Source organism: Canis lupus, chromosome 37 (genome assembly GCF_011100685.1).
Source record: "Canis lupus familiaris isolate Mischka breed German Shepherd chromosome 37, alternate assembly UU_Cfam_GSD_1.0, whole genome shotgun sequence".
NCBI lineage: Eukaryota > Metazoa > Chordata > Mammalia > Carnivora > Canidae > Canis > Canis lupus.
In genome coordinates, this window is record NC_049258.1 from 25,976,589 (window position 1) to 25,998,940 (window position 22,352).

Genomic DNA, 22,352 nt, shown 5'->3' on the forward strand with positions numbered 1-22,352 from the left:
CCATTGCAGGTCTTACGCTGGTCCTCACTGTGGAGCCTGGCCCTCCCCTCTGCAGCCCTGTGTGCAGGAGGAATTGAGATGGAAGACACCTGTCACCTGTGTACCTGACCATGCCCGCAGGCCTCCTGGGGCAGGGGTGGGGGGTGGGGGGGCAGGTTATGCTGGAAACTGGTTTCTCCCTCTCTAGGATCCTGCCTGCTTTCCTCTCTTCTCTGTAGCTGCCTCCACTCCCCCCCAACCCCATTCCCCAGCTGGCTTCGAGCTTTTCCAAACCCCTTGAATGAGGGATGGAGCTTTTGGTTCATCCCTTTCTTTTTAACCACAAGTCTCCCATCTTTCCTTCTTCCTTCTCTCTCTCTCTCTCTCTCTTTTTAATTCAGTACAGCATTATCTTTAAAAAGTGTTAATCTGACAACAGCCCAAATTCCTAACAAAAGGGTAATGCGTGAAGTGATCTAGTTCTTACATGGGGTAGCTTCAAAGTATATTTAATGACCTTAAATCTCAGAGAGAGAAGGGGACAAGATGGGTTCTCATGTCGTAGAGCACTTCGCAAACCCCTTCTCATAGGACTCCAGCTGCTTCCAGGAGAGACAATGAAAAGAATTAAAGGCACTCTCGAGCTGCCTTGGGGTTCACTAGAAAGCCACCAAGGGACCCCCTCAGTTCACTTGAGGCAGCGCTGCAAACCCCCGCAGGCTGGGCTCAATATTGCTCTTTTGCTGCTTCCTTTCGGGTCAGCCGGCCTGTGGCCCTGGCTTCCCTAACCTTGCCCTGAGCTTGGCTTCTGCTGCTCTCGCTTTGCTCCATGGGCCTTGTGCTCGGTCCGTCCTGGGCCCAGGCTCTGATGGGCTCGTGTGGTCACGGCCTAACGCAGCCTTCTCATGCCAGACCTCCTGTAATGCTGCTGATTTGTTCCATATGTTCGATTCTGGTGGCTGGGCCAACTCCCGGGCAGTCTTTTGTGGCTAGGTCAGGTAGCAGAGCCAAGAGAACCAACGTGTGGCACCTCGTGCAGCAAGAACGGCCTCCGACGGCCCCGTCCTGGGGCTGCCTCTGCCCGGCGCACGGCCGCCCCTCCAGCACAAACCCTCACCACAATTCTGGTTTTGTAGGTGATATTCACACCTCCTCATTCTCTCCATCTGCCCCCCTTCCCATGCCATGGAGATACCTAGTTAATGAAACAAGCAGGGACACCTGGGTGCCTCAGCAGTTGAGCGTCTGCCTTTGACTCAGGGAGTGATCCTGGTGTTGAGTCCCACGTCCGGCTTCCTACATGGAGCCTGCTTATCTCTCTGCCTGTCTCTGCCTCTCTCTCTCTGTGTGTCTCTCATGAGTAAATAAATAGAATCCTTTAAACGGAAAAAAAAAAAAGAAAGAAAGAAAGAAAGAAAGAAAGAAAGAAAGAAAGAAAGAAAGAAAGAAGAAAGAAAGAAAGATCGTCCAGTTTCACCCTCCCTACCCACAACTCAGTTTCAAGTGCGAAATTTTCATTTTGGAGGAATCCTGAGGTCTCCATCGTCTGATCTGCTGCAGGAGGCTGGAGCCCCACAGCAGTGAGGTCCATATCTAGGACAATGGCTCAGGTCCTAACAAGGAACCGTTACTTCTGTTCCCGTGTGGGCAAGAGTCTAGGGGCCTGCATGCTTCAAGGGTCAGAAGCAAGCAGGACCAGGACTCTGAGGTCTGTATTCTCTGGTAGCTGACTTTGTCAATTAAAAAAAAATTAATTTTACAATTTTAAAAATTCAAATTCACTTTGCCAATATATAGTATAACATCCAGTGTTCATCTTAAGTGTGTCAATTTTTTATTTTTATTTTTTTTAAGATTTTATTTATTCATGACACAGAGAGAGAGAGAGGCAGAGACACAGGCAGAGGAAGAAGCAGGTGCCATGCAGGGAGCCTGATGTGGGACTCGATCCTGGGACTCCAGGATCATGCACTGAGCCAAAGGCAGATGCTTAACCGCTGAGCCACCACCTAGGCAGCCCTAGTGTGTGAATTTAAAAAAAAAAATTTATTTATTTGAGAGAGGGAGAGAGAGATCATACACAATTGGAGGGGAGGGGCAGAGGGAGAGGGAGAAACAGATTCCCCACTGAGCAGGGAGCCTGATGGAGGGCTCAATCCCAGGAGCCTGGGATCATGACTGAGCTGAATGCAGAGGCTTAACCGACTGAGCCAGCCAGGCACCCCCGCCCCTCTTTTAAAGGTTTTATTCATTTATTTTAGAGAGAGAGGCAGAAAGAGAGAGAGAGAGTGAGACAGAGCGCACCAGTGGGGAGCAGAGGGAGAGGGAGAAAGTCTGAAGCAGACTCCCTGTCGAGCATGGGGCCGAGGAAGGTGCTGGATCTTACAGCCCCGAGAACAGGACCCGAGCTGAGCATCAGACACTCGACCAATGGAGCCACCCAGGCGCCCCTGACTTTGTCATTCTTGTATGAAGACTCTTTCCTCCCTTCTAGAACTCCACCCCTGCTGCCTAAGCTAGTAACCAGCTCACCTTACCTCATCCCTTTGATCACAAGCATTTTGCAGAGGCCACCCCAGGGAAATTAAAGGTGTCATGAGTGCTACCAGTGGCAGCTGCTTACCATTCACTTCTCTCATGAAAATTAACACGGCAATGAAACCTGAGGTGGCTAAGCTGTACCTTCCCAGTACCAGATCCAGGGAGATTTTAGTCATATGCCTGGAAGGTGCAGCTGAGCATTTCTGATTTTAGGAGGAGTGTTATTCTTGAGGAATAAAACTCTGAAGACTGTTTATAAGTTAAGAGCATGATATCACAGCATTTCTTTGAGAAACACTATTTCATTCACAGTATTATAAAATTATGTGATAGTAGGTGATATGTGTGACTTTCTAAAGAGTTTTTTTTGAAATGCATTGCATGCCTTTTTAACACAGATATTATCTGTTTAAGTAGTGAATTTGAACTTCAAACTTTATTTTTAAAGATTTTAAAATTTATTTATGAGAGACACACAGAGAGGCAGAGACATAGGCAGAAGAAGCAGGCTCCCCATGGGGAACCTGATGCAGGATTCGATCCCTGGACCCCGGGATCATGACCTGAGCCAAAGGCAGACACTTCACCACTGAGCCACCCAGGCATCCCTGTACTTCAAACTTTAGTCATTAGATTTAATTTTTTTAACTTAACTTTTTAATTATTTTTTTAAGAGAGAGTGAGTGAGAGGGAGTGGGAGAAGGGGCAGAGAGAGAAAGAGAATCTCAAGCAGACTCTGCACTGAGCTTGGAGCCTGATGTGGGGCTTGATCTCAGAATCCTAAAACCATGACCCTAGGTGAAAGCAAGAGTTGGACACTCAACCGATGGAGCCACCCAGGTACCCCTGTCTAACTGTTTAATCCTTTTGGAACTTAATGTGCATGCCAGGAGAGAAGAAACTTCCCTTTCTCTGGTTGGACAGCTCATTGTCCTCAAACTATTGAACAACTTATTAGTTAGATCATTAAAGTTAATTTATCACATATAGCAAAAAAAAAAAAAAAATCCATGTAATCATGGTTATTCCTGCTCAATTGATCTACCCATTTTTGTCTGCCTCTTTGTCAGTATCATGCTGCTTTGGTTACTGTTGCTTCCTTTCTTTTTTAAACAAATTTTTAAATTAAATAAAATTTTAAAAAGATTTTATTTATTCGTGAGAGATACAAGGAGAGAGAGAGGCAGAGATGCAGGCAGAGGGAGAAGTAGGCTCCACGCAGGGAGCCCAATGTGGGACTCCATTCCGGGTCTCTAGGATCAGGCCCTGGGCTGAGGGCAGGCGCGTAACTGTTAAGCCACCCGGGTGTCCCTAAATTCTTAATTTTTAATTTTTAAATTAAAAAAAAATTTTTTTAGAGAAACATTGTGTTTAATGGTAAAGCTTAACACATTCCAGCACCAGGCATGGACTAAAGTCGAAGCAGCAGGGATGGGTAGGTGACCCTCACAGAGCTTCACATGGCAAAGAGGATGAGGAAGGCGACCATCAAACAGAAGAGCCCCATGGCCTCAGACAGGGCAAAGCCCAGAATGGCATAGGAGAAGAGCTGCTGCTTGAGAGACGGGTTCCTGGCATAGCCAATGATCAAGCTGCCAAACACTGTCCCAATACCAGCCCCTGAACCAGCCACACCAACTGTGGCAGCCCCAGCGCCAATAAACTTGGCTGCTGTGTCAATGTCCCCGGAGACAACACTGGTCTGAAACTCCCGTCGGGCCACCTGGAGTGGGGAGCTGCTGTAGGATGGCTGTTTAGATGGGATCTCTGGCCTACTCAAGAAGGAGGCAAAGGCCTGATTAGATTCCTGGTACAGCAGCGGATGAGAGCCGGAGGAATGAGTAATGCCCCGGTGGTCTGCATTTTCTCAGTCTCCCGGCTTTAGCTCTACGTCTCCATTTTTAATTTTTTAAAGAGTTTATTTCAGAGAGAGAGAGAGAGAGAGAGAGAGAGAGAGAGAGCGCAAACATGAACAGGGAGAGGGGCAGAGGGAGAAGTGGGCTCCCTGCTGAGCAGAGAGCCCTATATGGGCCTCCATCCCAGGACCCCAGGATTATGACCTGAGCCAAAGGCAGACACTTAATCAACTAAACCACCAGGTGCCCCTTCCTGCTGCTTTCTTTACAGGACATTTTGCTACTGTTAGGGCAAGGCCCCCTATTAGTGCCTCTTATTCTTTTTTTTTTTTTTTTTTCCTCAAAATGTTTTGGCTGTGCTTATGTGAGTCTTCCAGAAGAATTTCATAATCAACTTGTCAAGTTCCAAAAGCTCCCCATTGGGATTTTGATGAAAATCGCATTAAACTGACATCCTTATAATGTCAAATCTCATCAGGAACATGTTGACTTTTCATTCATTTAGGTCATTTTTAATGTCCTTAAAGTTCTCTGGTTTTCTTCACATATTTCTGGCATATTTCTAAAAATGTTCCAGGTATCTATATACACACTTTGTTTCTGTGAATGGGATTTTTTATTTTTCCATTTCAGACTTCAGTTTTCAAGAAAAGTTTTTGTCTTAGTCGAGGTTCTTATGGTAACAATTTACAGAGGTACACTCTGTACTTTTTGAGGCAAACAACAACAAAAAAAGTTGGGTGGGAATTCTTTGGAAGGTGGCCAAGGCCTCCTCTGCAGCCTGAAGGCAGAAGGGGGAGTGGGCCCCGCAAGAGGGCCTGGAAACTAGGACTGCTTGGTCTCCTGGGGCTGCTTCTCTGGGAGATGTTTTTCCTCTCCCAGAGTTTGCAGCTTTCCTTGCTGCTCTCTTTGTTCCACTTTTCACATTTCTGGGAAGCAAAGCGACAGTAGAGCGAATCTGGCTAAAGAGGCCATGCATAGGAGTGGAGCAATTCTGAGAGTCTGCGGGCTGGGGAGACCAGAGAGTGTCCGGGATCTCCAGACAATCTGCCCCTTCTCCCCTAGGAGGGCCCGTTGGCAGTGACGGCACAGACACCCTGCTCCTTAGTCCGGGTGACCCAGAAGCAGGGACTGGCCGTCCTGCTGCCCTGGGATTAGCGGTCCAGGCCCTCGCGCTTGCTCTCAGCTGAGCCCCCTCCGCTCTGGCTCCATCACACAGCGGCCACGGGCGCGCGGCTGTGTGGTCGGGGGCGCCAACTGCCTGCAGTTTCACATTATTTTGCCTTTAGGAAAAAAAAAAAAAAAAGATCCTTCCAGTTCTGCAACTTGAGATAAAGACTGTATTGCACCCTCAAGCGGCATCTGATGGACTGTCCCCGCGGGGGGCCTGCCTCTCCCTCTGCCTCTCTGTGTCTCTGATGAATAAATAAATACAATCTTTAAAACAAAAACCAAAAAAAAAAAAAAAAAAAAAAAAAACAACCACAGGCAGCCCGGGTGGCCCCAGCGGTCTAGCGCCGCCTGCAGCCCAGGGCCTGATCCTGGAGACCCCGGATCGAGGCCCGCGTCGGGCTCCCTGCGTGGAGCCTGCTTCTCCCTCTGCCTCTCTCTCTGTGTCTATGAATAAATAAATAAAATCTTAAAAAAATAAAAAAACCCCCACAAAACCCAATTCTCCTTGAGAAGCCAGTTCCGTTAAAAGACCCCCAGTCCGGGAGCTGGGGCGGGGGCGTGGCTTGGACGGCGGGGGCGTGGCTGGGGCTGGGGGCGTGGCTTGGACGGCGGGGGCGTGGCTGGGGCTGGGGGCGGGGCTTGGACGGCGGGGCCCCGCTGCGGGCCGTTGCGATGGCGGAGGGACCGCCCCCGTCAGGCGCGTCCGCACGACTTGGGGCGTGGCTTCCGGCGGCGCAGGCGCGCTTTCCGGCCGTCCCGCCGGCCCTCCTTCCTTCCGGGGCGGGACTTCCGCCCTTATTGATAAGCGCCGGGCTGCACAACTGGTGGGAGGAGCGCCCGGGAGGTCGGTCCGGGTGTCCTGGCCTTCGCTTCTCGAAAGGGAACCCGGGGGGACGCTCTTCCCCGCTTTCTTCCTTGCTTCTTTCTCCGCGCGAGGCCTCGGTTTGCGCGGACACCCTGGGCTTTTGGTACGACCAGCCACCTGAGGCTCTTCCGCTTCCTCTTTTCCCAGGCCCCGCCCCCGGCGTCCCGTGGCCATGACGACGGCCCAGCGGGACTCCCTGGTGTGGCGGCTCGCGGGGCTGCTGCGGGAGTCGGGTGAGTGCGTCCCCGGCGAGCTGGGGCTGGAGCGCGGTGCGGGCGCGCCCTGCCTTCCAGGGGCGCCCCCGTCTTGGGAATCGTGGACTTACAGCTCTTCAAGGTCACGACGGTTCGGGCGTCTATGCATTTTTTTTTTTTTTTTTTTTTTTTTTTTTACGGTTCCGGAGTATATTCTCCGGTGAGTGACGCTGCACACCAGCCGTCCTTCGGGACCCCGCTCCGGTGCCGCACCCTCTGATGCTTCCAGAGAACAGCGAGCTTTACTTGGCTGCGGGTCTCTGGAGACCAGGGCCAGGCATCACCACTGCTGCGGGGCAGGGCGCTCAGTGCACGAGGTTAGGGAGTCAGATTCACCGGGGTCGGGAGCCCGACTCTTTCAAACGTGGTGACGTTGTTAAGTTTTCTGAGCTTCAGTCTTCCTCGGCGGGGAAACGGCATAACGATCGCACTTAGACTCAAAAGGTGGTTGTGGGGTTTAATGTTAATCCCCAGAGAGCATTTGGGGCGGTGTTTGCGGAATGAGTAGAGGCTGGACCCTGGTAGCTGTGGTTTCTCCAAGTTGTCTCGGTGCTGGGCGCGGCGGAGCCACGCTGGTTGGTCACTGTGGTTGACGTTAGTGTGATAGAACAAGCTTTGGCTTTTTTTTTTTTTTTAATTTATGATAGTTACACAGAGAGAGAGAGAGAGAGAGAGAGGCAAAGACATAGGCAGAGGGAGAAGCAGGCTCCATGCACCGGGAGCCCGACGTGGGATTCGATCCCGGGTCTCCAGGATCGCGCCCTGGGCCAAAGGCAGGCGCTAAACCGCTGCGCCACCCAGGGATCCCCAAGCTTTGGCTTTTTAAAAAAGATTCATTTTTTACTTTTTTAAAGCTTGGCTTTGAGATAAGACAGAAATAGCAACTTGCTACCATAATCTTACTGAGTAAGATTATAATCTCAATCTTACTGAGTATTGTTCTCCAAGACCCCGGTTTCCATCTCTTTAAGAGGTGGTCAGTGGTGCTTCTCTTCAGGACATTCGGTGACGTTTAAATGAGGTAATGGAGTGGTCTGCGGCCTCCCACCTGATTCCTGTTAGCTGCCTCCCCGCACGTTGTACCCAGTACTCCCGTTGGTGGGGTCTGTGGAATCTCTCTTTAGAGCAGTTGTACTTTCTGGTTTGCGCCCCCCCCCCCCCCCCCGCCAAAGATTTTATTTATTTGTTCATGAGAGACACAGAGAGAGAGGCAGAGACACAGGCAGAGGGAGAAGCAGGCTCCCTGTGGGGAGCCCGATGCAGGACTTGGTCCTGGAACCCTGGGGTCATGACCTGAGCCAAAGGCAGATGCTCAACCACTGAGCCACCCAGGTGCCCCTCTGGCTTGTTTTGCCAACTGTGTACATGTTTTATTATCTCTTCCACGCCAGGAGGCTCTTTGAGGGTGGGAAGAGTCTTTGAACCCTGTCCACATCTGTCCCTGGTGTCTAGTACCTGGAACGTCTTTCATGTAACGCTGCAGGATTTACCAGTTTGTTTGGCACCAATCTGGCCTGGTGCTCCAGGGGTTAGGGATGATTGGTGTGTGTGTGTGTGTGTCTGTCTGACTATAAGAGATGGCAAGAGAGGGATTTTTATGGTGATGGAATGGAATAGTTTTGTATCTTGGTTGTGATGTTGGTTACAGGGATCCATACCAAACAACAAAAGTGGCATAGAACTGTATGTGCGTAGCAGCATCAGATTGCTGACTTTGATATTGTACCACATCTACATAAAATGTAAACGTTAGTGGAAACCAGGTGAGGAATCTAGGTTATCTCTCTGTAATATTTCTGCAACATCTTTCAACTCTATCATGTTTTTGTTTTTGTTTTTAAAGTAGAAAAATATTTCTCCCTGCCTACCTCGTGGTTGTACTTTTGAAGGTGCAGTGATGGATACCAAGGTGAATGAAAGATGTCCTCAAGGATGACAATCTCATTAGAGAGAGCTGTTTTAACATGGAGATTGAGAATAATACCCATTTTATAATGAGCGGTTATTTTTTCTCTGGCATGCATTTTGGGATGGTTTGAAAGTTTCTCTAAGTGCTCGTGTTACTCTTGCAATCAGAAAAAGAAGTAAAGATCAAAGATATGGGCCGTCTGGCCGGATCAGCAGTGGAGCATGTGACTCTTAATCTCGGGGATTGTGGGTTTGAGCCCTATATTGTGTGTAGAGTTTACTTAAAAAAAAAAAAGATGAAACGCTCAACTGGCTTTTATGTAAAGTGAGTGATGATAGTGTAAAAGGGCAGCAGTGCTACGCATTGAGACTCTTGCCTAGAGGAGGAAGGTCTCAAGCTGGGCAGAGTGGAAGGGAATGTGTCAGAAAATAAGGCCTCTGTGAATCAAATTGACTGTATTCCCAGCTCTTTGAGTAGACCAGACTCTCTTGAGCAGATGGTGAAAGAAAATTTGGAAAAGTTGGTTGGATGTAGTGAATGCAAAGTCATATCATCAGGCTGGAGAGTTAAGACTTTTTGTGGAGACAGAGGGGAGCTGCCCAAGACTTGTGAGCCGGGAGGAGATGGGATGACCCTGGCAGTGGAAGATCTACAATGTGGAGGGGACTGGGTGTATCCTGTGGTCACAGAGTCTCAGAATAAAGGGAAAGAGCCCTTTGTTATGTCCTCCTCCCTGTCTGCCCCTTTCCCTGCAGGCGATGTGGTCCTGTCTGGCTGTAGCACGCTGAGCCTGTTGACTGCCACCCTGCAGCAGCTGAACCATGTATTTGAGTTGCACCTGGGGCCATGGAGCCCTGGCCAGACAGGCTTTGTGGCTCTGCCCTCTCACCCCGCCGACTCCCCTGTCATCCTCCAGCTTCAGTTCCTCTTCGATGTGCTGCAGAAAACTCTTTCACTCAAGGTCCTGCGCTGGGAATGGAGTAGGATGCTTGGGGGTGTGGGGGCAGGGGGCCTGGGCACATGAAGTCTGCAGGGCCCAGATCCAGAAGATGTGGGAGCTGTAGGTGCCTGTGTGGAGGAGGAGGGGCCCAGGAAGGGGAGTTGTGCTGGCCTCGGTGACAGAAGTGTTTTCTTTTAGCTGGTACACGTCCCTGGTTCTGGGCTTCCAGGGCCCATCAAGATTTTTCCCTTCAAGTCCCTTCGGCAGCTGGAGGTACGGTGTGTTGGGGGATGCTGGCACACAAAACCCAATTTGAGGCAACCTTTTGGGAATGGGGAAAGAGACGGCCCCCTTTGGTGGGCAGGCCAGGCCTGAGCGTGCCCACTGCTCTGCAGTGACGCACCATTCATCTCGTGCATTTAATGCTTCCCTGAACCATAGTTGGATTTGTCACCTTTTCCCTCCCTGTAAAAAGAGGGAAGTGGGATGAAGCCTCTGCCTTTTGTGAAAGTGTCTCCCAGCCTCCCTCCCTTCCTCCACCTCAGCTCCGAGGTGTCCCTCTTCACTGCCTCCGGGGCCTCTGTGGCATCTACTCGCAGCTGGAGACCCTGATTTGCAGCAGGAGCATCCAGGCCCTAGAGGTAAGGAAGATAAGGGCTGGGCCTGGATCCCTGTTCTGGGGACACAGAGAACCAAGCTCTGCTGTTCCCCTTCTTCGCAGCCTTCCCCGCTTCCCTGCGGACAGTGTCCTTGCCCCTCTGCTGTGCTCCCGTGGCAGCACCATGTTCCTATGGGTGTTGATGGTCCCACCTCCCGTCTTGTACTCAGTATTCTCATGTCCAGGTCCCCATTCTTCCACAACAAACTCCTGGGGGCAGGGCCCTGGGCTTGTTGTCCATCCATCTCTCCAGACCAAGCTTAGTATATAAAGAACAAGTGAATGGCTAGGGGACAGCATGGCCTTGGAGCAGGGAGGAGGGGACAGCGGATGTAATGGAGCACCCTGTCTCAGGAACTCCTCTCAGCCTGCGGCGGTGACCTCTGCTCTGCCCTGCCCTGGCTGGCTCTGGTCTCTGCCAACTTCAGCTACAATGCACTGACTTCCTTAGACAGCTCCCTGGTGAGTGCCTCCGAGGGAAGGGGGCTTGGGGGAAAGAGGGAGGGCCCTTAGGGAGGAGGGCCAGCTGGCTGCCTGAAGGTGTCTGATTCTTTGCTGCTCCCCCCTCTCCCCCCAGCGTCTCTTGTCAGCTCTCCGCTTCCTGAATCTGAGTCACAATCAAGTCCAGGATTGCGAGGGCTTCCTGATGGTGAGTCTGAGCAGGCTGCTTGGGGGGCTGGCACCACGTGGGTCTGTGATCATTCTGCTCCGACTCTCCTGGCCGGGTTTTGCTCCCACCTTACTCCTGTCCCACACCATCCCCCAGGTTGGGCTCACCCTGGAGGCAGTACTCTTTGGGAATTCAGGCCGTGGCATAGGAGAAGCCAGTGTTCAGATCTCAGCTCCTAATCCTTGTGTGACTTGGGATAACCAGCCTCCAAGTTTCTTAATTTGTCAAGCAGAAATCATAGGAGGACCTGCTTTTATAGTATTAAAGTGCTCCGGGAGGTTGTGTGATGTTACATAGCCCTGCATCTAGCTCAGGAAAGGTAGCTTGGGGATGATGGTGGAGAAGCTTCTCCCAAGTCTCATGCTCAGAGACAAAATTGGACAGTAGGGGATCCCCGGGTGGCTCAGTAGTTTAGTGCCTGCCTTCAGCCCAGGGTGTGATCCTGGAGACCTGGGATCGAGTCCCACGTCGGGCTCCATGCGTGGAGCTTGCTTCTCCCTCTGCCTGTGTCTCTGCCTCTCTCTCTCTCTCTCTCTCCCTCTCATGAATGAAAAAATTAAAAAAAAAAGTTAGACAGTAGTTAATGTGGTGAGGACAGATTTTAATCCATAATACACCACTGCGGTGGTAATAAGCTATCATGCTGTGTAATCAGTAGTAAAACATTCTAATTTGAGATAAACTTCAGCATGAACTGAACTTAAATTTGATTTGTGCAGAGATTACTGGGCATTTTAAAGGGAGAGTGAGGGAGAAGGCAGAGGCTTGAGCAGAATCTCTCCTTGACCAAACTAGTCTGTTTCCTCTGAAGTCAAGGAAGTGGAAATTTACAAAAAGCAGGATGGGGGGTTGTTGGTCCACGTGAAATCTGTCGGGGTTCAGGCTTGCCGGAGTTGGCCGCCTACCTTCCCACCTAGGCTGGGAGACAGGGGCTCTGTCTTCAGCTGTTGATTGGACCAAACTAAATTCTCCTGGCAGCCTTGGGTTTTCCTAGGAGGGAAGGTAAGGGAGCTGGAGTTGTCTTCCCAAGGATGTGACCTTGAGCTATTAGGAACTATGCTGGTATTTGTTCAGCCCTGTTAACGTTGGTAGGGGGTGGGGTGGAGGACCCGAGAACTCATTTGTGGTGCAAGTGTGCAGTCTTTATAGACCAGGGTTGAGGCCTACTCGAAGAGAAGGCTCAGAGGAGCCCAGCTAGGGTCTGGTCAAGGAGAGAACCTTCATCACCACTCCTTCTCAGGACTTGTCTGAGCTCTACCATCTGGACATCTCTTATAACCACCTGCGTTTAGTGCCGAGAGTGGGACCCTCGGGGGTGGCTCTGGGGACCCTGATACTGCGAGGCAATGAACTCCGGAGCCTGCAGGGTGAGTGCAGAGCATGGGGAGGAAGGTGGAGGGCTGGGGAGTGGGGGAGGGTGGGGCAAACATGTAGGGGTGTAGGGGCGGTGTGAGACTCAGGGTGGCCTGGGTCCCTGGGTCCCGTGTGCATCCAGAGCCTAATGTGGGCCTGTGGGTAGGTCTGGGGTGCCCAGGCTCGTCTTTCTGCTCTATGCTCCCCCAGCACCCTGCCTCCCCCTGCAACACATGTCCTTCCTCCCTTCTCGCCTCTGCCCCAGGCCTGGAGCAGCTGAAGAACCTTCGGCACTTGGACTTGGCATACAACCTACTAGAAGGACACCGGGAGCTGGCGCCACTGTGGCTGCTGGCTGAGCTCCGCAAGGTGAGCGCTCCGAGCTGGCAGCCAGCTTTGCGCCTCTCCCTCCCTCCCAGGCTGGTTGGGTTCGTGCCCTTCCTCACACAGGGAGGCCTGAGGCCCGTCTCAGTCTCCTCTTCCTGCCCGTCAGCTCTACCTGGAAGGGAACCCTTTGTGGTTCCACCCTGCGCACCGAGCGGCCACCGCCCAGTACTTGTCACCCCGGGCCAGGGATGCTGCAACTGGCGTGAGCAGTCTTCTCCTGCCCACTCTGCTCTCCCTTTCCTGCCTGTCCTCCTCCCCATCCTCTCACCACCCGATCCCAGGGGAGGGAGGCCTCGGCCCTGGGCCCCTAGCTGAGCCCATGGGTCCCTGCATGGCCGGCAGGGCCCCCTGGGTGGGCAGCAGGCATTGCACCACCAACACGGCCCCTTCCCCCTGTCTTTGCTTAGTTCCTCCTTGATGGGAAAGTCTTGTCAGTGACCGACTTTCAGGTTAGTGTGCTGGGAGCACCGGCAGGAGGAGGCCATCCGAATCCACTTGGGAGGACAGGAAAGGGGAGGGGGCCCCTGGGTAGGGGTTCCTTCTGGGCAGCTACACAGTAGGCCCCTCCGTTGGCTCGCCCAGTGGGCAGAGGTGCACCTCTGGCTCCCACCTCACCCTCCTTCCTGTTGTCACACGCCAGACCTCCACGTCCTCGGGGCTTGGCTCCTCGGCCACACCTCTGCATGGGCCAGCTGGGAGTACTGTCGAAACCTCAGGTGGCCCTGACCTGAGTGACAGCATCTCCTCTGGGGGCATTGTGGCCCAGCCGCCTCACCGGAAGGTCAAGGTAAAGAGCGTCTCTGTGCCTGGGGTTGGGGCCTTTTATGGGGGTCCTGGGTTATGGATGGGCTGGGAAGAGAGAGGCCACCTCCTTGCCTGTGGGGGTTTTTCTGGGTAAGGGTGGGTGTGTGGCGATGGACGGCGGGGTGGGGGGCCCTGGCTCTCAGAGAGCGTTGGTCCTGTGTCCACCTTCAGAGCCGGGTCCGTGTGAGGCGGGCAAGTATCTCAGAACCCAGTGATACAGACCCAGAGCCCCGGACTCTGGATCCCTCCCCGGCTGGTAAGTGTGCTGTGGCCCGGCTGCCCTGCCCTCCGTCCTGCCCTCTGTCCTGCCCTCGTCCTGCGTCAGTCCTGCCCTCTGTCCTGCACCAGTCTCTGAGCGCTGCAGTGGAGCAGGGCGCTATAGAGGGCCTCAGTCCTTCTAGTTTAAGGAAAGAAGAGACTGCCCCTGGGCAGCATTTTCCAAAGGGTTTTTCAAGGAACGTGAATTGTGGGGGATGTGGAAGGGTCACTTGATGAAAGCTGGGCTGACCAGCGTTAACTAGGCGTGCTCCCTCCGGGACATCCCAGGACCCCTGTACACTCCCAGGTATCCCGAATCCCTTCCTCAGCAGCATGTACTGCATGGTTCCCACCAGCCCTGAGCACGGTGTTCCCTGGGGCACGCTTTGGGACACGCTGCTGAGGAGCAGCCTTTGGTCTCCCTGTGATCCCCCCATTACATCACTTCACCTCGAGGAGCAGTGGGAAGAGAGGCTGGGGTCGTTGGGGGTCATGGGGAGGCTGCAGGCTCACTAAGCGGTCCGCTCCCCACTGGCCCAGGGCGGTTTGTGCAGCAGCACCGGGAGCTGGAACTCTTGAACAGCTTCCGGGAACGGTTCGGCTGTGACTGGCTGCAGTACAGGAATCACCTGGGGGCGTCTGGGACCCCTGTTGTGGCCACGTCCTCCAAGACCCCTGCCCTCAGCACGCTGCCCCTGAGCCCAGGGTCTGTGCCCGGACCTCCGCCCCCAGAGAAGGAGTCCCCGCAGGAAACGGCGGAGGAGGTCAGGCCAGAGCCGGAGCTCCAGGAGGAAGGGGGGCTGGAGGAGCAGGGGAAAGAGGAAGAAGGAAAGGAGGACGAGGAGGAGCAGGAGCCCGATGAAGTGGAAGGTGAGCGGTGAGCGCTCGCTTGGCAGCTGCCAGGGAGACTGGGCCAGGTGCTGCTGGTACATCTGGGAGAGTTGGGAAGACCAGGCTTGGTGGGGGTTGACCCCTTCTGGAGGGAGGGCCAGAAGTTGCGGAGACCTGTCCCTCTCACAGGATTGCTCTCCTGGTCTCCGCAGTGGAGCTGTGTCGCCCCATGTTGGTGTGTCCCCTGGAGGGGCCGGACGGTGTGCGGGGCAGGGAATGCTTTCTCCGGGTCACCTCCAGCCACCTATTTGAGGTGGAACTCCAAGCAGCTCAGACCCTGGCCCGCCTTGAGCTCCAGAGCCTGGAAACGGCTGAGGTGGAGCCTGAGCCTCAGACCGAGAGGCGGGCAGCGCTCGAGGTGAGCGGCGGTGTCCGGGGTCCTGGCAAGGGTGCTGGGCTCCCTGCAGGATCCGACTGGGACAGCTGGGTGCTAGGTGCCAGGCACTGAGTGGCGAGTCTCCCCAGCCTCTCATGGACACTTGGAGCAGCGCAGCAGAGCTGTGGGGTCCAAGACGTGGCCCCAGACGGCCTGGAAGGCTGGACTGAGGGGTTGGGCCGCTGAGCTAGAGTGTGGATGTCAGCAGGCACATTTTCACGACGTCCGGAGCTGATTTTCTTGCACGCTGTCAGTATAACCCAGATGCCTCCAATCTCTCCCTTCTGTTTCCTGCCTGGTCCCCCTCTGTGTGTGCAGGGCTCAGATCCCCTCCCCGGGGCCCCTGTCCTCGTTCTTCGTTTCTCCTACATTTGCCCTGACCGGCAGCTGCGTCGCTATGTGGTGCTAGAGCCCGACGCCCATGCAGCTCTCCAGGTAACCGCCTCAAGTGAGGCCCAGGAGGCTGGGGGAAGACTGGAAGGCCGAGGGCCGGGGTCCGTTGCTCACAGCCTCTTCCGGCCCACCCTGTTTCAGGAGCTGCTTGCTGTGTTGACCCCAGCAGCCACCACGGCTCAGCGTCAGCTTGGGGAAGCAAGAGACCCGCTGCGGGGCAGACTCCAGTGTCTCCGCTGTGGCCAGGAGTTCAAGCCAGAGGAGCCCAGGTTGGGGTTGGACAGTGAGGAAGGCTGGAGGCCTCTGTTCCAGGAGACAGGTACACGTACCTTGCCCTTGACCTTCCTGCACACAAGCCTCCCCCCCTCACCCGTTTCAGAGACCGTGGCTTCAAGGAAGGGAATGTGGAGGGGGAGCCCCCGGGAAGGAAGGAGTGGGCACCAGTTCTTCTGTCTGGAGGAGAAATGAAACTGTCTGCCGGATACATTAAAAAAAAAAAAAAAATCCAAGTGAAAGAAGAAATTTTATCCTTTTTTTCTCTCTAAAAGTCAGGAAACGCAATCTCCGTAATTGTTGAAACGTACTCACTATTTTTTCATAACTTGCAGGCTTTTTCCACTTTTTCTGGGCTGATACTTAGAAACTTCATAAAAGCTCCTTAGCCCTCACCACAGCGTGGGTGTAGTGCTGTCCCCAGAGCATGTTTGGCTGTTGAATAAGATGTTTTGGAGGTTGGCTGAGGTTGTCCTGCCTGGACTGACCTTGTTGGCTACTTGAGATCGAGGGGTGCCTCATGGCATCTCTTCACATGCTCTTCCTTAAAGCGAGAGAGTTTTCTACCATGGATCAGTCAGGAAGCAACGTCTTTGTAGATATAAAACAGAAAAGAGATATTCTTGATGCTGTCTGTGTTGAAACATGTGACTTACTAGCTGGTTTGGCTGCTTGGCAGCAGCTGGACAGGACTAAAATTTTGAGCAAATAGGCCCCTCTCCATCCCCCACCCTGAACCTCTGCGGTGGCACCAGGTGTGCGGTGGAAACAGCCCCATCCCCTCCAAGACCTCCCTGTACCGCGTGGGGTCACGTGGCCCCTGAGTTCTGAACCTTCGGGGGTCATTATTATTGAATGTTCCCCTGTGCTATGTTCTTCTGTTTGAGCCTCGGTTACCTCATCTGAATAGAGAAGAGAGTGAACTTGCCCTCCATACTGTTAGGAGATTTATTTATTTATTTTTTAAAAGATTTTATTTATTCATGAGAGACACAGAGAGAGGGAGAAAGAGGCAGAGACACAGGCAGAGGGAGAAGCAGGCTCCATGCAGGGAGCCCGATGTGGGACTCCATCCCGGGACTCCAGGCTCATACCCTGGGCTGAAGGCAGGTGCTAAACCGCTGAGCCACCCAGGGATCCCTCGTTAGGAGATTTAAATGTGATAAAAGGACACCAGGCACAGTATCAGCACAAAACAAAGGTCCTGTGTAAATGGTAGCTGCTGCTGCTAGCCTCAACTGGACAGTCGAGGGCAGGAGGTGTCGATTTTTTTTTTCTTTAAGATTTTATGTATTAAGGAGAGTGAGAGCACAAGCAGGGTGAGGGGCAGTGGGAGAGGGACAAGCAGACTCCTAGCTGAGCAGGGAGCCAGACGCTAGGCTCGATCCCAGGACCCGGAGATCATGACCTGAGCCAAAGGCAGACACTTAACTGACAGCCACCCAGGTGCTCCAGTTTTTTTTTTTTTTTTTTAATTTATTTTGAGAGAGTAGGAGAGCAGGTGTGCATGAGCAGGGAGCAGAGTGGGAAGGAGAGGGAAGGAGTCTCAAGCAGACTCCCTGCTGGGCGAAGGGCCTGATGGAGGGCTGATCCTATGACCCCAAGGTCATGACTGCAGATGAGCCAGAACCAAGAGCCATCTGCTCAACTCACTGAGCCTCCCATGTGCCCTAGGTTGTGTTAGTTTTTTGACGGTTGTTTTCCTCATTTGCACATTGGGACCCAGAGAGTTTTGATTCTATTGTCAAAGGGTCCCGCGTGTGCCTGCTGTAGCTGCTCAAAGAATGTTTGTTCTCACTGCGGATCCACCTGCCCCCCCCCCCCATCCTTTATTCTTTACCTGACCGTTCACCCATCCTGACCACCCCATAGGACAGGCACTGGCATCACTCCATTCCAGAGGAGGAGCTAGGCTCCGAGAGCTTAGGTGACTTGTAATTGGATAGCTGACACCAGTAAGTGACAGAGCCTGGAATTGGACCCACACCTGGCTCCCTGCCTTCCCGATCTGTTGATTTGGGGCTTTCAGATGTCGCTGGTGGAACCTCAGAGCACATGACAGCCCGAGGCTGTGGGAGGGGCCAGCGCAGGGCCTGGCTGAGGTTGGTCCTCTTTGCAAAGGCCTGAAATCAGAAGGTGGGGTGTTATTTTGAGGAGGTTGTGGGCCATGGTCTGGGTTGGTTCCTCCCTCACTGGGTTGGAGAGCGGTGGGTTAGCAGGCCTGCAGAGGAGGTGGGGCGGGTGGGAATGGCAGGGAGTGTATGCAGCCAAGGTGAGTCCAGGAGGGGGCGGGCAGTGTTATGAGCTTGGGGGGGGGGGGGACTGTGGCCTTCTGTGGGGGGGCTCACAGGGATGGTGCTCATCCCTGCAGAATCTCCAGCTGTGTGTCCACACTGCGGTAGTGATCATGTGGTTCTCCTGGCTCTGTCTCTGGGAGCCACCAGCAGGGAGCCTGGGCAGGGAGAACAGTCGCCAGCGCCCTCGCAGACGGTCAGCGCCGTCCCCGACCCTCCGGGGCACAGTGACCCCGGCAGCAGGGCTGACAGGGCCCCGTCCCCAGCACCGGTCTCCCAGGATCGCCACAGTTGGAGCCTCAGTCCCCGTGAGTAGAGGTGAAACGAGACAGAGGTGGTGTCTGGGGGCGGGAGGAGGCCGGCCAGGGAGGTGAGCTGGTGCTGTGGTAGCCGGGGCTGCCTGACGGCCCGCTGCTTGCCCCTAGCCCCTGAGCGCCATGGCCTCCGCTCTGTGGACCACCGGCTCCGGCTCTTCCTGGATGTCGAGGTGTTCACCGATGCCCAGGAGGAGTTCCAGTGCTGCATCAAGGTCTTTGCCCCTAGCTCACCAGAGTGCCCACTGTTTCTGCCGTAGCAGGCCGTGTCAGAAAGTGGCTCGAGAAGCTCCTGGTTTCAACTCTAGAGGTCACTTGCAGTGGCTCTGGACACGTTCCTTTGGTACCTAAGTCTGCTGTTGCCAGTCTACACCAGGGATGGCACTGCCTGCCTTACAGGGTGCAGTGGTATCTGCGCACCGGCGTCTGGCAGCTGCCTAGCTCAGTGCCAGGCCCTCACGTGGGGCCTCCCGTCACTGTTAGAAGTGACAACGTTATTGGTGTCTCTGTGGGCACCTAGCATTTGCGAGACACTAAGGATTCAGAGTAAATCAGTCTTGCCATCTGTCTTCTACTCTGGTGTGAAGAACCCCATGACTGTGAGAGATGAAAGTGCTGGAATCAGGCTGAGGCGTTGGACCCAGCCTGAGGGACAGTGCCTCCCCTTTGAGGGGAGCAGATGTGAGATGGGATCCAGGTGTCGAAGGATGGGTTGGAGGGGAGCAGGGAAAGGAAGCAGCGCATGTGTGGGGCCTGAGAGGAGCTGGCTAGTGGGGAACCTGTTGCTCTGGGGGCAGCAGGAGGTGGGGTGGGGGCAGGTGCCCTGAGACAAGGCTGAAGAGGCAGGCAGGGCCGGTTGGGGGCAGCCTCAAGTGTCTGCCAAGGAGTTTGGAGCTGATCCCAAGGGCCGCGGGAGCCCCAGAGGCAGGGGAATGTGGAGAGTGGGTCGGAGTGGCACGATGCTAGGCGGCGGGTTCCCTGTGAGCCGACTGCAGGTCCGGATGCGGGGAGGAGGGGAGGGCCGCGGGGACTGTGCTCTCAGCCCGGCAGCCGGCTCCCGGGTCCCCTCTCTCCTCACCTTCCTCTCCCCCTTAGGTGCCGCTGGTGCTGGCCGGCCACTCTGGGGAGTCTGTGTGCCTGGTGGTGGTGTCTGACCACAGGCTTTACGTGCTGAAAGTGACGGGGGAGATATGGTGAGCGAGCAGGGCCACGGGACGGGGCAGGGCTCCCCGTGGGTCTCGCTCCGCTCACCTGTTGCCACCACTCCGGCCCTCCCTCTCCACAGTGGGCCTCCAGCCAGCTGGTTGCAGCCAGCCCTGGCCGTGCCCCTGCACGACCTGAGTGGCATCGAACTGGGGCTGGCGGGACAGAGTCTGCGGCTGGAGTGGGCTGCCGGTGCAGGCAGCTGCATCCTGCTGCCCCGAGATGCCAAGCGTTGCCGGGCCTTTCTGGATGAGCTCACCGGTAAAAGAGGGGGAAGGGAGGCGCAGGGCGGGCAGGTGGGGGCCGAGGGGTCACGGCTGCCCATGTCTGGGAGCCGCAGTGGAGACAGACAGGTGATAAGGCTTGTCCCTTGTAGAAGTTTCTGATCTCTATAAATCAGGAGAACGAAAGGTCTTGAGAGGTGGAGAGGTTGGGATAGAGGAGAGGGAGCGTCTGAAGCTCCCCGTCCCTGGCTGGCTCTGTCCAGATGTCTTGCAGGCTCTGCCCCCCAGCTGGAGGAGCGGTGTCAGGGCCACAGAGGAGGAGGTGACCCCGAAGCACCGCCTCTGGTGAGTGGATAGGAGGTCGAGGCTGCAGTTGGTGCCCACACAGCTGCTCGGAGTGCAGGCCTCTCTACAGGCCGCAGCCACGGCTGGGCCCTGAGCACCTGGGTGGCTGCCTGTCCTCACACGTGACCCCGCCCTGGTTGCTCCTCCCTGCCCCCCTCAGCATTTCCTACCCCCTGGCTGACCAGTCCTTCCCTCCCGCCCCCAGGCCGTTGCTGGAGAGAGACTCTTCCTCCAGGCCTCCCCTGTTCTTCTACCTTCGGGTGTTCCTGGTGGAAGGTGAGGCTCCTGTACCCTGTCCTGCCCTGGCCCCTGGCAGGCCCCCCAGGGCCGCTGTGTACAGTTTCTAGAATCTGGACATCCTCTCACAGCCACATCCTCCTGGCCTCTCTGAGTGGGGCCGGGAGGTTTCCTGGGTCCTCAGTTGCTTCGGGGTACAGGCTTTCTGTGAGTGGAGCAGATTGGCTGGGCCTGCCCCTCTCCATCTGCCCCTCTTTTACCTGGAGAGAAAAAGGTCAGAGGAGGCCGGGAGGCTGTAGGGTTCCCTTTGTCTTGGGTCTTCGAGGTTTTGGAGGCTAGAGATGCCTGGAGTTTGGAAAAGGGAGAGCTGTGGCCTCCAGGGGCACAGGCTGCCCAGTGGACCACCTTGGCAGCATGCGGTTTGCTCCTGCCCTGGTCCCGGGATGCCGCCCCAGGGCTCTGGGCTCCTCTGTGGCTTCCTACTCTGGGCCTCGCCCTCTTTTCCTCTAGGCTCCGAGGCCTGCCCTGTGTCCCTGATGATGACTCTGTCCACCCTGTACCTGTTAGAGGAGGATCTTGTGGGGTCCCAGGTGGAGCCCACTCTTCCAGCAGCATCTGGTGAAGCCTCTGAGCAGTCCCTGCCCTTGGGGCTGGGCCCTTCTGTGCGCATCAGGGAGCAGTGGCCCCTCAGCAGCTTGAGCTCGGTGCTGCTCTATCGTACGGCCCCAGGGGACCTGAAGCTGGTCTTCTACGATGAGGTGTGTGAGAGAGAGATGTGGGGAGTGGGGAGCAGTCGTGGTGGGGGGAACACGGAGAAGCAGGGCACAAGGAGCTGGGGGCTCGCTGGGTTTGGATGAGCAGCAGGTAGAGAGGGTCGGGGCTGGCAGTGGGGGCGGAAGCTCCGGGGCGGAAGCTTCCGGGCCTGGATCCTGCCTTGTGTTGAGGGACACCTTTCGTGACGCACTGGCTGCTGCTTGGAGTCCGCATTTGTTCAGAGGGAGCCAGCCCTCTGATCTTCCCGAGCTTCCGTGGGAAGAGGTGCTGTCGTTAGGCTTAGGACGGATGGAGAAACTGAGGCTCAGAGGCAATTAACCAGTGTGTCTGGGTCACAAAGGGTAGATCCAGGAATTGAACTGCATCCTTGGAATTGACTCCAGAACGTAAGTTCTGGAAAACAGGGCTGGGAGTGGGCAGTGGTTTAACGAAACAAGACTGAAGCCGTGGGGGTTCTTCAGTAGGTGTTCTGATTAAGCAGCTCCAAGTCGGGTTTTCTGAGGACTGACAGGCTCAGGGGCAGGAAGGGCCCCCTAGCCTCAGCTCACCTACGCCCGCTCTGCCAGGTGTCCCGGCTGGAGAGTTTCTGGGCGCTTCGTGTCGTGTGTCCAGAGCAACTGACGGCACTGCTGGCCTGGATTCGGGAGCCCTGGGAGGAGTTGTTTTCCATCGGACTCCGGACTGTGACCCAAGAGACTCTAGATCTTGACCGGTGAGGCTTCTGTGCCCACCCCGCCTGCCTCGGGAGCCGTGGCTGCAGATGCTCCCTCCTCGGACCCCTTCTGCGGACTTTGGCAGCCTTGGGGGCTCGTCAGTGAGGCCCCGGTGACCCAGGGCACACGGGCAGGGTGAGAGGAGTCGCTTGGCCCGGTTGGCCCCAAGGGGCAGGCTCCGTGGTTGGTAGGAATGTTTCTCTTGCACTTTGTCTCAGGTATCAATAAAATTGCTTCCATTCCGGATGCCACGGGGGTACATCCATGTGTCACTCTGCAGCCTGCTGCTCCTTCAGCTCTTCTAACACACAGCACCCCGCCCACAGCTCCCCCTGCAGGGGGCAGCCCAAGCAGCCTCAGCCTTGTCTATCCAGGGAGCCCCCTCTGCCCCAGCTGAGGGGAGCAAGTAGGACCCCTGACCCGTGGGTACCAGGCCTCAGCGAGCCAAGCCTGTTAGGGGGCCCGATGTGGATATCACTGCCCAACAAATGGGGCCAGTTTGGTTCTAGGTCTCAATTTACAGCTGGGAAATAATGAGTATCTCCGGTGTGGGCAGTGGGCGCTGGGGGTGAGGGGTGTCTGGGGAGGAGGCGGGTGGACATGGGCTGTGGAGGGAGCGCTTGCCCCCTCCTCATGCAGCCTGGTCCTTCACCTTCACCTCTGTCCCC

The 22,352-nt window shown here is 55.1% G+C and overlaps 2 protein-coding genes across 3 annotated transcripts; one reads left to right on the forward strand and one right to left on the reverse strand.

Annotated features, from left to right (window-relative positions):
* Positions 1-3,928: 3,928 nt before the first annotated feature.
* LOC610725 (ATP synthase F(0) complex subunit C1, mitochondrial-like) lies at positions 3,929-4,398 on the reverse strand. Its single transcript, XM_038585865.1, is given in 2 exon segments — positions 3,929-4,311; positions 4,314-4,398. Coding segments are annotated over 2 exon segments (405 nt in total). The 5' UTR covers positions 4,384-4,398; the 3' UTR covers positions 3,929-3,976.
* Positions 4,399-6,330: 1,932 nt separating this feature from the next.
* On the forward strand, positions 6,331-21,935 carry STK11IP (serine/threonine kinase 11 interacting protein). 2 transcript variants are annotated; one of them, XM_038585863.1, is made up of 25 exons: positions 6,331-6,393; positions 6,562-6,647; positions 9,333-9,538; positions 9,716-9,790; positions 10,063-10,158; positions 10,530-10,637; positions 10,753-10,824; positions 12,086-12,212; positions 12,464-12,567; positions 12,692-12,787; positions 12,993-13,034; positions 13,226-13,372; positions 13,561-13,645; positions 14,188-14,517; positions 14,691-14,896; positions 15,233-15,349; positions 15,449-15,626; positions 17,952-18,182; positions 18,300-18,403; positions 19,284-19,381; positions 19,474-19,652; positions 19,792-19,960; positions 20,166-20,236; positions 20,708-20,955; positions 21,538-21,935. In XM_038585863.1, the coding sequence occupies exons 2-25, from the start codon at positions 6,587-6,589 to the stop codon at positions 21,685-21,687; spliced, it is 3,300 nt and encodes a 1,099-aa protein (XP_038441791.1). In that variant the 5' UTR covers positions 6,331-6,393; positions 6,562-6,586; the 3' UTR covers positions 21,688-21,935. The 2 variants fall into 2 exon arrangements, with proteins under 2 accessions (XP_038441791.1, XP_038441792.1); XM_038585864.1 differs by having other exon boundaries at positions 19,879-19,960.
* The last annotated feature ends 417 nt before the right edge of the window (positions 21,936-22,352 follow it).